General features: G+C 40.5%; 1 protein-coding gene across 1 annotated transcript in view; it reads right to left on the minus strand.

Moving 5' to 3' along the window:
* Nucleotides 1–9,484, minus strand: part of LOC149077178 (glutathione S-transferase 3, mitochondrial-like) — a 15,527-nt gene extending 6,043 nt beyond the window's left edge. Inside the window, exons 1-3 of the mRNA XM_089244912.1 lie at nucleotides 9,204–9,484; nucleotides 4,211–4,350; nucleotides 136–200 (exon numbers count right to left, since the gene is read on the minus strand). Coding sequence (XP_089101038.1) covers nucleotides 136–200; nucleotides 4,211–4,336 — 191 coding nt within the window. The 5' untranslated portion in view covers nucleotides 4,337–4,350; nucleotides 9,204–9,484. The remainder of the gene's footprint in view (nucleotides 1–135; nucleotides 201–4,210; nucleotides 4,351–9,203) is intronic.
* Nucleotides 9,485–12,618: the final 3,134 nt, after the last annotated feature.

Below are 12,618 nucleotides of genomic sequence, written 5' to 3' on the forward strand. Positions count from 1 at the left end.
TTTGAGCGGCTTGAAAAATGACAGATTCTCACTTTAGATGTTACGTTATTCTTGACTTTTCTTGTGTGAAGAAATGTATGAAATTTCTTTTTTAACGTTAAATAACTCAATATTGTAAAAATGTTGAATACGTACTAATTTCCATGAACCCTTTGGATACAGTTGAATCTTTCTGACGTGTCACTGTACATCTTTGGATACTGAAATGATTTTGCGTAGCATGATATATAACAATCGAATGAAAAATATATTCAAAATACATTTGGAATCTTTACAGTTGCTAGAAAATAATTTTATGGCTCAAAATGAACATTGTAATTGATAGAAGGGTCCAGGTCTTGTTAAATTACAATAAAGTCATTCCATTTCACCTATGAGTAGCCCTGAACAGAATGGAACCCCAGTTGACGGCGCAGTGGTGGTCGATTGAATTTGATTTTCATTTCAAATTTTGAAAGACAGACACTAGCACTCGTAAAATACCGAACAAGCATAACACTGTCAACATAAATACCTTAGGGCCACACACAACACATTCCTGCATGTACCGATTCGTTGAGTTTCAGTTCTTTAAAAATTCTGCAGAGGAATGTGCACGAGGTGTTTGCATGGTTGGAGTAGCTTCGATCATGTGGAGGAAGGGCGCGGTAACCCAGGTCGATAAGATACTTGCCTAAAGTACCAAAGGATGTTTAGGTGTGTCGAGTTGGATACCCGATTCGCCCGTGTCAGAATCTTTCCTGACACGGAGGTCCAACAGAAACTGCGACAACAAGATCGCAGAAAACGATTGATAGCGTAGGGAGTTCCCACACCGAGGGGTTAGCGTAACCAATTCCTCAATGAGTATAAAAAGAATGTCTAATGCTGCCGTTTGGAATCAGCAATAGTGGGTCTAGATCTAATTAGTCCTAATGCAGAAAATGATCAAATTAAATCAGTGTTTTCCAAAGTGGGCAATATCGCTCCCCGGGGGAGATGGAAGCTACAGGTATAACATGGGACCCTATGGGTTCTCTTGAGCTGGGGGCGATGGAACAAGAAGTTTGGGAAGCTATGAATTAAATCAGCCTTTTTCAACCTGTTGCTCTCGAGCACTATGGTGTTCTCTGAAGGACCAACAGTGCTCAATAGCCCGATCATATGGGAAATAGAAAAAGCTAGTTTAAAACCCGCTTCAAGAATCTTTCCTTACGAAGGAAAAAGTCGTCAAGCGGGTGCTAGAATTCCCAATGCTACCGCAATATTTGCACATGTGAACGGGGATAATGTTCATGCCAGATTTCGTGTTTGCGAGCACTTGATCAACTCTTCAATTAAATACCCGGTAAAAATTGCATTCAAGAATTCCGATTATACAGACTTCTGTCGCAGAAGGAATAAGGCGATTGACGACAAACACTTCCCTGTCGTCAATCGCCTTATTCCTTCTGCGACAAGTGGTGACCCCAAAGCTGCATTAAGAGTTAACTTACAAGCGGCTTTGGGTGACCCGGACGTGATTGTCTCGTTTGAGCGGCAAAGTCCAAGTCCCATTCCACCATCGCGCAGGCGCGCTCTTTTTCCTATTAGGCGGACAGCGCCATCCAGTGGTGGACGCTGTCGCCACACTTCAAGCATACGTCGCCGTAAGGCATACGTGCTCAACTCATGGCCCGCGGGCTTAATGTGACCCTCTGAGAAATAGATGTAGCCCGCAACCTGAAACCTTAATTTTGTGAGAATGAACTAAGCGGCACAATTTCAGATCACTTAAGTGACCCGTGGTACATTTCCAGAGGAATTAACCGACCCGCGCCATATTTACAGATAACTTGTGATTTGTGGCGCAGTCCAGATCACAAAAGCGTCCCGCGGTGTATTTAAATATTTAAGTGGTTGGCGGAAAATTTACAGATCACTCAAGCGGTGCACAACACGGTTCCAAACCACTTTACAGGCTCGCAGCACATTTATAGTGGAAAGGTCGTAAAAGATCCCCGGAACATTCTCAGATCACTTAAGTGGCCCACCGCGTAGTTCCAGATCATTTAAGTGACCCGCGGCGCATTCACAGATCACTCAAGTGGCTGTCAAGTACTTAAGTGGCCCGTGACATGTTTTCAAACAAATGAAGTGGTCTGCACTCTCCTAAAGTTTGAGCACTCTTGCAGTAAAGGGTGCTCTTTGTTGGATGACAAGTATAGGCAGTGCGCTCACGACTCGAGAAAGGTTGAAGATCCCCTGAATCGGGGGCCCCACATGAAGGGCCGTTGATGACCCAGCGTACGGATTAATCTTAAGAACTCGGTAACGAGTAGTGGTAGGGGATTTGAACTCGTATTATACAATAAAATTCTTTCAAGTGCGGCCTTAAGTTTCCGAATTCTGAAGACCTTTTTTAAACTATTTACCATAATAAAACCGTGGCTTTGAAAGTAAATTTTTAGCTCTTTCGACTAATTCGAAGCCACGCGCAGCCTATACAATAACTTCAATAACTTTTTCCCCTCCGACGAAATTTGAAGGGATTGTCATTAATTCTCATGAGAATTTTTTTACGCATTTCTTTTTAATGCAGTTATTTACTAGATTAATAGTTACTAGATAGTATTAGTATAGAACCGAGCACGCCCAGGTGCTGTCGCTTTTGCGATATAAGCTCATTGATCGTGGGCGTGCCGGAAAAAAAAAAACTCAAGCCAGCCGGGACCAACATCCCGCCAACCAAGCAGCACAACCACACCCCCAATCCCACGGCACATCACCGCGGGCGCAATCCCCCCTTAGCCCCACCGACGCGGCCCACAACGCCCCAACACGCCCCGCGAAGGGAGACTCCCGACCATCCCCACGAACCTCCACCGCGGACACGAGAGAGAACCCTCCACAGGACGGGGACACCACCCCCACCAAGAAAATTACGTGCATCCTATAGGAAGCGGTGGCGTTTCTACCGAAACTTTTTTTTTAATTATTAGTGCATAGGTGGCTTATTTACCTCAGATGATGAATGCATACATGAGAAGTTCAAAAAAAGTTTAATAGACAGGTTGGTCATAAAATAACTTTACGGATATACGAGTCCCTAGTGACCGCAAAAATCAACGAATGCGAATGAAATTCAAGCTATAGGTGTTCATATATAAAAGTACGCGTTTACAGTTACAGCAACAAAATTTCCAAAAATCCAAATGGCAACACCCACTTCTATGCATTGGAAAATGATCAGCGTATTAAAAAAACATAAATAGCGTTGAAACGGCAGGAGGCGCATTTATGGTTTTGCCGCCCTTCTCCCATTCTGGTCTAAATTTTTTTGGCTACTCCCTCCTCGAATTCGACAACCTGTGCTAAACGCGCTTGCCCTCCCTCACTCCTGCAAGCACACCTGTGTCTTTAAGTCACTCTTTTTGGGCACTCTCATATGCTCATACATTCTCTAAATCATTCATTTAGTCAATCCCATGCTTGCACACTGTTTTGATGCTCTAGGTCAGTGGTTCTCAACCGTTTTTGATTCATGGAGCCCTTTCATTAGTCGTGTGTATAATCGGGCCATCTACTCACAAAAGTATACCAACCGGGCCGCAGGCTTCTAGAAGTTGAGAACCACTGGTCAAGCGCACCAACCCCTTGATGAGATCTTTGTCTGCGTCCTGCACCCGCATTTATGGTGCTACGTGTACCGTTCCAACGCCATTTTTTTTATACACTGATCATTTTGCAGATAATCATTTTTTTTATCATCTGGGGGCTCGTATATCGGCAGAGTTATTAGAGTGGCCTGTATGTGTTTGATGTCAAAAAAAGGATATCAGGGCAAAAGTGACGTAGGCCCACGTGATTCTCAAAGACGATTTAAGGTGCCCTGCGGTAAAATGACCTGTTCACGTAATTACAGTATTTTATTTCTTGGTCAGCAACACAATAGGTCACTCACTCTCGTAACCCGCATTCGGACTCTGTTCAAAGAATTTTTTTTCATTTCTTTTTATAACTAGTTTACGTTCAATAATGACTTTACGTGAATTTGGCGTATATTAGCCTATACAAAAAAAAAAAAAAAAAAAATTCAAACACGGCATAAATTATTGATGATTATGCTATATTTTTAGTCAAAAGTATCCAAAAAAACCCAATTTGTTTGCTTTCCCCCCCCCTTTCCCGTGAAATTTTCGGATGCTATACGCTCCATATAATCTGTAATAAAGCGGAATACAGTACTCACAGGAACATTGTAAAACTTGCGAGCGAAAAACACGTGTCCTCCGAAAGCGAAACCAAGAAGAACCGAAGCTGCTCCAACCAAGATGACGTACCCGAATTCCTGTTCGACAGCTAACGTGATGGCCATTGGTGGTATTTCGGCTGCAAAGAGAGTAATTAAACCCATTTATACAACGGGGGGTTATCGGCGGCAAACTAGAATTGCATAACAAACATAAAAATATTGCAAACAGCACAACACAAAATCATCCCCAGGAGAGTTTTAAGAGCTCTCCCCCCCCCCCCCCCCACACTGGTTCATTAGAAATGTGTGTATCCGTATAATCTTGAATTTGCGCATGCTTACATTGGCACCTATACTCTTGTTTTTTGGTACATAATTTCATTGCCACCTATTCACTCTTGGATTTAGTATATACTTACATTGGCACCTAATTATCTCATGTCACTATTACTCATGGCATCTACTCTTGATACTTGGAAAAAAAACAAATGGATGGCATCACTTTGAGATGGTGTATTTTTTTATTGTGATTATCTACCACCTTTCTTTTGATAGATATTGAATTCATATCAGTGCATGCAGTTGCCACTATGGCTATATTGTGGTTTGGATTTATCTCCTTTCTTGCAGGCGGTGCCATAGATGAGTTGTGGTTGCATTTACCTAGTGGTCCAACTGTTCTCTGGCTAAAATTTGTAAGCCTTTCCACACATACTGGACTTGACAAAAACTTTTTACTTTTCACAACTCACACATACATGCAAATATGTTGGAAATTGCCGTATGGCGATATATGACCGGAGTTGGTGTGCGGTAAAGTAGTAGCCCTTTAACGACACTGGTGTGTGGCTGTAAATAGATTAGTCATTTGAAACGGTGATGGTATAACTCGTGGGAAAAATTGGTAAGTGGGGGAATTTTTTAGCCCTTGTGGGAAATTTTGCGAGTTTTTATCAAATGAAAGGAATTATTTATTTATTTAATTTTGTGCTTTTGTCTAAAGCCAAAAATATACACTACTTGTCTAGGTATTTTTACGTGTAGATGGTAATGAATGAATTCATTCGCCTATAGATGGCAGCACATTAATGTTGAATTCGGAGGGACAAAATTGCTCTCAATGGAAATTTTGGCTCGATAAGGTTAGTTAGTAAAACGAAGAATTTCTGTTCATACAATAAGTAATGGTTCAAAATAGTTTATACTGCATCAACACTTCTCATTATCATATTATTTTGCTGAATAACTAATGTTATTTGAGATAGGAATGAAGAATTTTTTAAGACATATTTTTCGTTTTACAGGGCATATTTACGGTTTTTAAGAGCGTAAATGCATATTTTATAGAGCATTTTTTAGAAGTTTTTAGAGCATAAAAATCCTAGCCCTAATAATTACGATATAATTAATCGTTACAAACACTCAGTTGGAGTTGCTTGGACGCATGCGCTACAGATTACTGTGTTCTCGAGCATTCACAGCAACCTCGGCTGCGACGCGCTGATCATACAAATGCGCATGCGTCTATCACGGGTGTGTGCATTATGTGCTTTAATTTTCATGGACATTCAGATCGTTGACATTGCCATTGTGTGATGGTCGTGTGGGTAACTAGGGGGGAGCAAGCGGGTCTCGTGCCCCGGGCACTAGATTCGCGCTTGACCCCGGGTGACTGGCATCTAGTTGCGGCCCTGGTGGGTGTCGTCATGGGTTCGCAACGCGGGGATCCAGGTTCGAACCCTATACTGACGACACAGCGGTTGGTCGGCTGAAAAGTTTGATTTCTTTTGGTTTGTCAACTTCACGTATGCAAGCTCATCTCCCATTTGAAAACAAATCTCGCACCAGAGAGCAATCAAGCCTACAACATTTAAAATTCACCCATGCAGACAAAATAACCTAGCCCGAGTGGTGCAGTGGCAAGATGCTTGTCTGCCGTCAGGTCCGTGGGTTCGATCCTGGGTAGGATAGGTAACAAGTTCTTTCCCTCATAGACTTTGATGGGCCACCCATAGATGGCGCCTTCATTTCCGACTAAAATCGATTGGTTGTCTTATTCTAAGTATGGATAGCTTCTCGATTTACCCCAACATGTTTATCGTATGTCTTTTTAAACGTGTCAATTGTGTTACAATTTACTACCTCCGGGGGTAAGCTATTCCATTTATTAACAACCCTATTAGAGAAAAATTCCCTGCGACACCCTAACCTCGCATTGTCCCTCACCAATCGATACTGGTGTCCCCTTCCTGACACAGGGGTACAACAGAAACGGCGACATGACCGCAGAAAAAACTGCTACAGCAGGGCACCAACCTCTCGAAAAAAACAAGCCTGCCGTTCGGAATCGGCAATAAATTGTAGGTCCCGGTCTAATTAGCCCTAGTGTGCAGAAAATGACCGAGGTGCGACAAAAACGATCAAAGGATCGCCCCTCCCCTCTGGATCAACGCTTGCCATGAGCTAAAAATGTTGGAAAACACTGATCTAGGAGGTCGTGGCCATGGCCCATATATCCCCGTATTTTTCTCTACGAAATATGGTCAGCCCTCCCACTCATAATTCTTTTCTCCCTTTTCTCTCTCTCTCTCTCTCTGGTAATAGTTAAATACTTTCCTGTCGTCAACATTCAGCAAATAGAAGGTTAAAACACAACAAATGCCATTTACAACATTGTACAACGGGCATCTTTTTTCTTACATACCATATAGTACAATCAGTTAAACTGTTTACGATGGAACGGAACTTTTTTACGGTCGACGACTCATGCGAGACCTCACATTGCAATTGTGTCCACGTAAATATATCGATATGGGGGATGTGTGACAAACTTAAAAAATACATAAATAAATGTCAGAGAATTAATACATATTTCTGAACTTCCGCTTTGTGTACTTGAGGATGATCAAGCCATGATCCGATGCATGAAGCATGAAAAATGCCGGAAGGACACGCCGCAGTGTATATTCGAAATAACAGCCTTGATTACGTACGTTGATGGAATCGAAAGAAAGAATTATGGGTATTTTGCGCAGCCATTGATAATACAAGAAAGAGTTCTTGTGCTAAAACATCGATAAATTATGTATGTTATTTATCAATAACCCCTTGAAATTTCTTTCCGTGCTTTTCTGTGAAATTAAGAGGGATATCTTCATGGAAATCATGCCCAGGATATCCTGCTTATAGGGCGTAAACAGGATGAGCACGTCTACAAATGGGGAAAGATTTACAAGTATACATAGGTGCCAGAAACTGGCAACCATTACTTCTGTAAATTCAGTAAATTTTGTGTGAAGGGGGCACTGCGCACATCTTCTGGCACACATCATCTTTTCTTCGGGCACTGCGCGAGACTACAGCACTAACAACTTTAGGCCTTTCCAATGTTTTATTTTTACTGCCCCTGGACTGTATGTGTGTCCAGAGGCGCCGACATGAAGAAAATATTGTGGGGGGGGGGGAGGAGAGGATGTTTGAAAATCCCTATTCGTTCCGTATATACGGGACTTTACGTATATACGGACGAGTCCGTACGCAAGAGGCGGAATGGTTCATTACATTGTATGTACATGAATTATTGGAGAGGGGGAATCAAATGTGTGGTTTCAGCTTCAAGGTTTCGGCACCTATGGGTGCTCCCACTACAAAACAGAGGATGACAACGTGGCCCGACATAGACGCCAACAATGTGTCGCCTTGAGACTCACACTTTAAGAGGACCTCGCAGATGTTTTAGACAGAGCCGCAACTACATGTTTGGTCACCCGGGGCAAGTGCGCATTTTGACGCCCCCTTGTAATGTTGAAAAAGAGGTTTGAGAATAAAATTTGCCCCCCCCCCGATCCAGTGCCCGGGGGGCACGAGACCCGTCTGCTTCCCTCCTAGGTGCGGCCCTGGTTGGAGATGCCCATCACAATAGGAATGAAAGTGTTTTATTTTTCCATCAGTCACTATTTTAGGAGCCAAATAGGAGTCAGCCTATTTTGGGAGTTTTAAATAAAAGTTTCGCGTGGGAACTCGCCAGAGCTGTCTCAAGAGTATCATAGGTCTATCTATAAGCTGAATGATTTTCTGAAGCCCCTACCAATTTACATACTAGCTGTCAAAAATTTCACGCAGGTCTTGTTTTCTTCAGGCCCTTCTGCATTAGTGGTCTCCGGGCCGTGCCAGGGTGGGCCCATGCGTTAGGACGGCACTGGCCCCCCCCCCCAAAATTCTAGGGCTGCCACTAGAGGCTGAGAGGACTCTAATATAATTCACCGGGAATCGACCTTACATATATTTTTCCCCATTTTTCGCTCTATGTACGTGTATATATTTCGCGTGGAAACTCGCCAGAGCCGTCTCAAGAGTATCATAGGTCTATCTATCGCCTGTTGTTTCAAACCATGGGTTAAATAATCTATCCATCGTAGAAATAGGATCGTTTAATAAGGCGTAAAACTTAACCGTGAATGAAATCAGGAGTCCACGGTCGCCTTTGGGATCCTTGGAGAGGTTTAAAGGGTCCGTGAGCTATAATGAGAAAGCAGTCAACTTACTGTATTCACATCATTATACAGTATGCTGAATATTTTCCCGTCAAAGGGTCCGTGGCTGTCAATTTGCTGGCAAAGGGGTTCCGCGGAATTCACCTACGCCCCTTTTCACGTTTTTTCTACCTTACGAATCTATACTTTAACTATCAGGTGAACATGATGGCAGAACCGAATACTGGCAAGTTTTAATTTAAAATGATTAATTATTGATAAAATTATGTATTTTTGATATAAAGTCCAATCTCATTGAATGCATACAGAATTACTCAAAAGAAAAGAAAAAAATACAGGCATATTCAGTGAAGACATGAAATAATCGAATCAAACACTAAAAATAAAAGTTAGGCCTCGATATATTTTAAGGATTGCTACGCATGAGAAAAGAACTAAAAATGTAAAAAATAGTGAACACACACATAGCAATAATAATTATTTTTTGAAATACTTACTAACGGATGAGTTAGTCACGTTATCCGGACTGAAAGTAGTCGCCAGGTTTGAAGTGTTGTTTGTGTGCTCGGCAGCAGTAGAGCTGATTACGCCGTCTTTAATTTGTATGAGGAAGTTATGGACACAAAGAGAAAGAAATCAGTGTTGGACACACGAGAAGGGTCAGTCAGGTGAATGAGAAGTTAAACATTCGATTGTTGGTTGAGACGGACGGACAGAGAAAGAAAAGGACCGCCTTTTTTGTCATCCATCCATCCATTCATCAAGTGGGTCAAATCGATGGCGCAAGAGTATATGCTAGTCACGTATACATAAACACGCGTATAATAGTATTAATTCTAGACAATTCCATCGCCGCTGGTTATTTTCGAGGAGATTATGAGAAAAGAAAGAGCTGAGAGCCTGTGTGACTTTTCCAACAGATTTTAGCATTTTGCGCTTTGTTAATTCATTTATTTTGTGAATTTGTCATTGCCTTTCTTTTCTTTCGTTCTGGAACTTTTTCCATTCATTTTTTGAGGCTTTTTCATTCATTTTATCTTTTTTTTCATCCATTTTCAGACTTTATTCATTCGTTTTCAGACTTTATTCATTCGTTTTCAGACTTTATTCATTCGTTTTCAGACTTTATTCATTTGTTTTCAGACTTTATTCATTTGTTTTCAGACTTTATTCATTCATTTCAGCTCCCTTTTTTCATTCATATTTTAGCTCCCTTTTTCATTCATATTTTAGCTCCTTTTTTATTCATATTTCTTTCCTTTTTTTGATATTTCTTTCCTTTTTTCATATTTCTTTCCTTTTTTTCATATTTCTTTCCTTTTTTTCATATTTCTTTCCTTTTTTTCATATTTCTTTCCTTTTTTTCCATTCATATTTCTTTCCTTTATCCCATTCATATTTCTTTCCTTTATCCCATTCATATTTCTTTCCTTTATCCCATTCATTTTTTGAATGGGACAATCCTTTATCCCAATCTTCTTTTTCATTCATTTTATCTACTTTTTTCATTCAATTTATCTCCTTTTTATAATCCATTTTGAGACTTCTTCATTCATTTCATCCGCTGTTTTCCATGTATTTTCAGGCTTTCTTTCATTCGTTTTACCTTTTTTTCAGCGCTATACAGCATTAAAACTTTTTTTTTCATTAATTGCGACTGATTTTTTTTATTTTTTTTTCTGTTCATTTTTTGATTTTTTCCCCATTCATTTTCGACTTTCTTTCCATCATTTCGCAACTTTATTTCCCATCTATTTTATGAGACAGTTTTTCATACTGTTATATACATATATATATTTCAAATTTTCTTTTTTTTTCATATTTACTTGATTATGTAACATTTTCATTTATTTTACTTCTTTAATAACCCATTTTTGTGAATTTAACATTCATTATCTGTTTTACGGTTTTCAAAATTAATTTGCGACTTTGCAACTGACTTTGCAATTTATTTTATGTCGTTTTGTATTTTTTGATTCAATATTTATTAAATCATTTTATAACTTAGCGAGAGTGAGATCACTTTTGATTTTTTCTCATCCTAAGGTAGAGGTTCTTAACCTATGGGTCGCGATTATAGAGGCTCCTAGGATGGGTCGCACATATCCATTTACCATCCGGTTATATATTCATTTGTTACGCCTCTTGTTTTAGGGGCGTTATAACGATTTTGGTCGCCTGAACTGAGACACAGACATTTTTCGCGACTTTCTTGAGCAATATTATTATACAATCCTAGGGGGAGGGGGTAGTCACTATTACAGAATGTACAAGAATGATGAAAAATATCTATACCAAAATATGGACACTAAAAAAAAATGAATGTAAATTCATAATTGATGAAAATTTGAAATTAATGGATTCTCCAATGATTTAAAGATCCCTGCTTAACTTGGAGCCCTGGGGTCCAAACCCATCAAGATGCCACTGTGGGAATCTAGATACAGCAGTATGGCTTGTTGACTCCCTCGGGCTCTGTGGAAATTTTCATTTAGCCCGCAATGTCTGAAAGGTTGAAAAACATCTGCCTTAAAATCTATAGCTTTTTATTATTATTATTATTTACTAAATTTCCTGATTCATTTTATTTTCTTAGAGTGGTCAGGCTCCATGGATCCCAGGTTGGGAATCACTGCTATAGCACATTTCGGAGCTACTGCACCAGGATGGACTAGCATCGTGAGAACCCAGGTTCGATTCCCTCACAGGCGGTGCAGTGGTGGTCGGCTGAAGTTGATTCTGCACCGGACCTGATTTCCCCCATTAAAAAGTTTCACCACAGAGAGCAGTAGAGACCCTACAACGCTACAAATGCTCATTCAGTACTCATGTAACACTAACTTCATAAATTGTTTTGGTACACATACACTTCCGCAACAACTTACGTGCCCCTGAAAGAATTAAAACGGTAGTAAAAAACAAACTGTAGAATAAACAAAATTATCACAAAAATTAGAAACTTTGCCTGGTTTTAATTTATACAAACATTGCCACGTTTTCAAGACAAATAAATTCAATTTTTCGAATGGTCGACGCGTTTCGGCTCTTCAATGGGGAGCCGTCATCAGTTCGTGATTCGTGTGAATTCTGACCAAGAGGTCCTGATGACGGCTCTCCATTGAAGAGCCGAAACGCGTCGACCATTCGACCAATTGAATTTATTTGTCTTGAAAACGTGGCAATGTTTGTATAAAATAAACAAAATGTACACTTATTTTGCCTAATAACGACCCTTTCAAAGGGGGCCCCGAGAGAGAACGCTGCGGCCCAGATCTTTTCTAATATAATCCGATTGAATCTAATCTGCAATGGTTAATTTAATTACATAAAAGAAACCACACGTTAATTAAAATCCACCCGAAAACTTATCCATTCTCCGAATGATCAATAAAACGATTCAGTCCGATTTACTATCGATGCTACGCTAAAGTAAAATTACCCCATTTGAAACTGGCGCGCAAAATTCTCCGATTTTGAATGGAGAACGTGCTTCCATCTATTCAAATATGTGCTATACACAAGTCTTCTGGCCAGTCACAAGATGACCGCCCTTAGGCAGGCCGAGATTGCACTCGGTTTGAAAGAAGTGTTTGGGCATTTCAACATGTGTGTTTTGTGGGGTTGCTAGATTCCAAAACTAACTCAGAAATGGAGGATACATGAGCGCGCATCCTTGGTAACGTCCATAGGCGAAGATAGACTTGAAAGTCTGGGGAGGCACGCTGATTGTTAAGACATGATGATGTCAATTCATATATACGCAAATACACTATATTAGCATATATACGCAAATACATTATATTAGTCGGCTTTACCTTCGACGCTGGGGGGGGGGGGGGTATCTCCGCCCATGGTAACGTCACTTTCATATGCCCACAACAGATGTTGCTACTACAATTGAGAACAATAATT

Source organism: Pholcus phalangioides, unplaced genomic scaffold, assembly GCF_987345545.1.
Source record: "Pholcus phalangioides strain wild (caught in Gottingen) unplaced genomic scaffold, Ppha-v1.0 ptg000015l_1, whole genome shotgun sequence".
NCBI lineage: Eukaryota > Metazoa > Arthropoda > Arachnida > Araneae > Pholcidae > Pholcus > Pholcus phalangioides.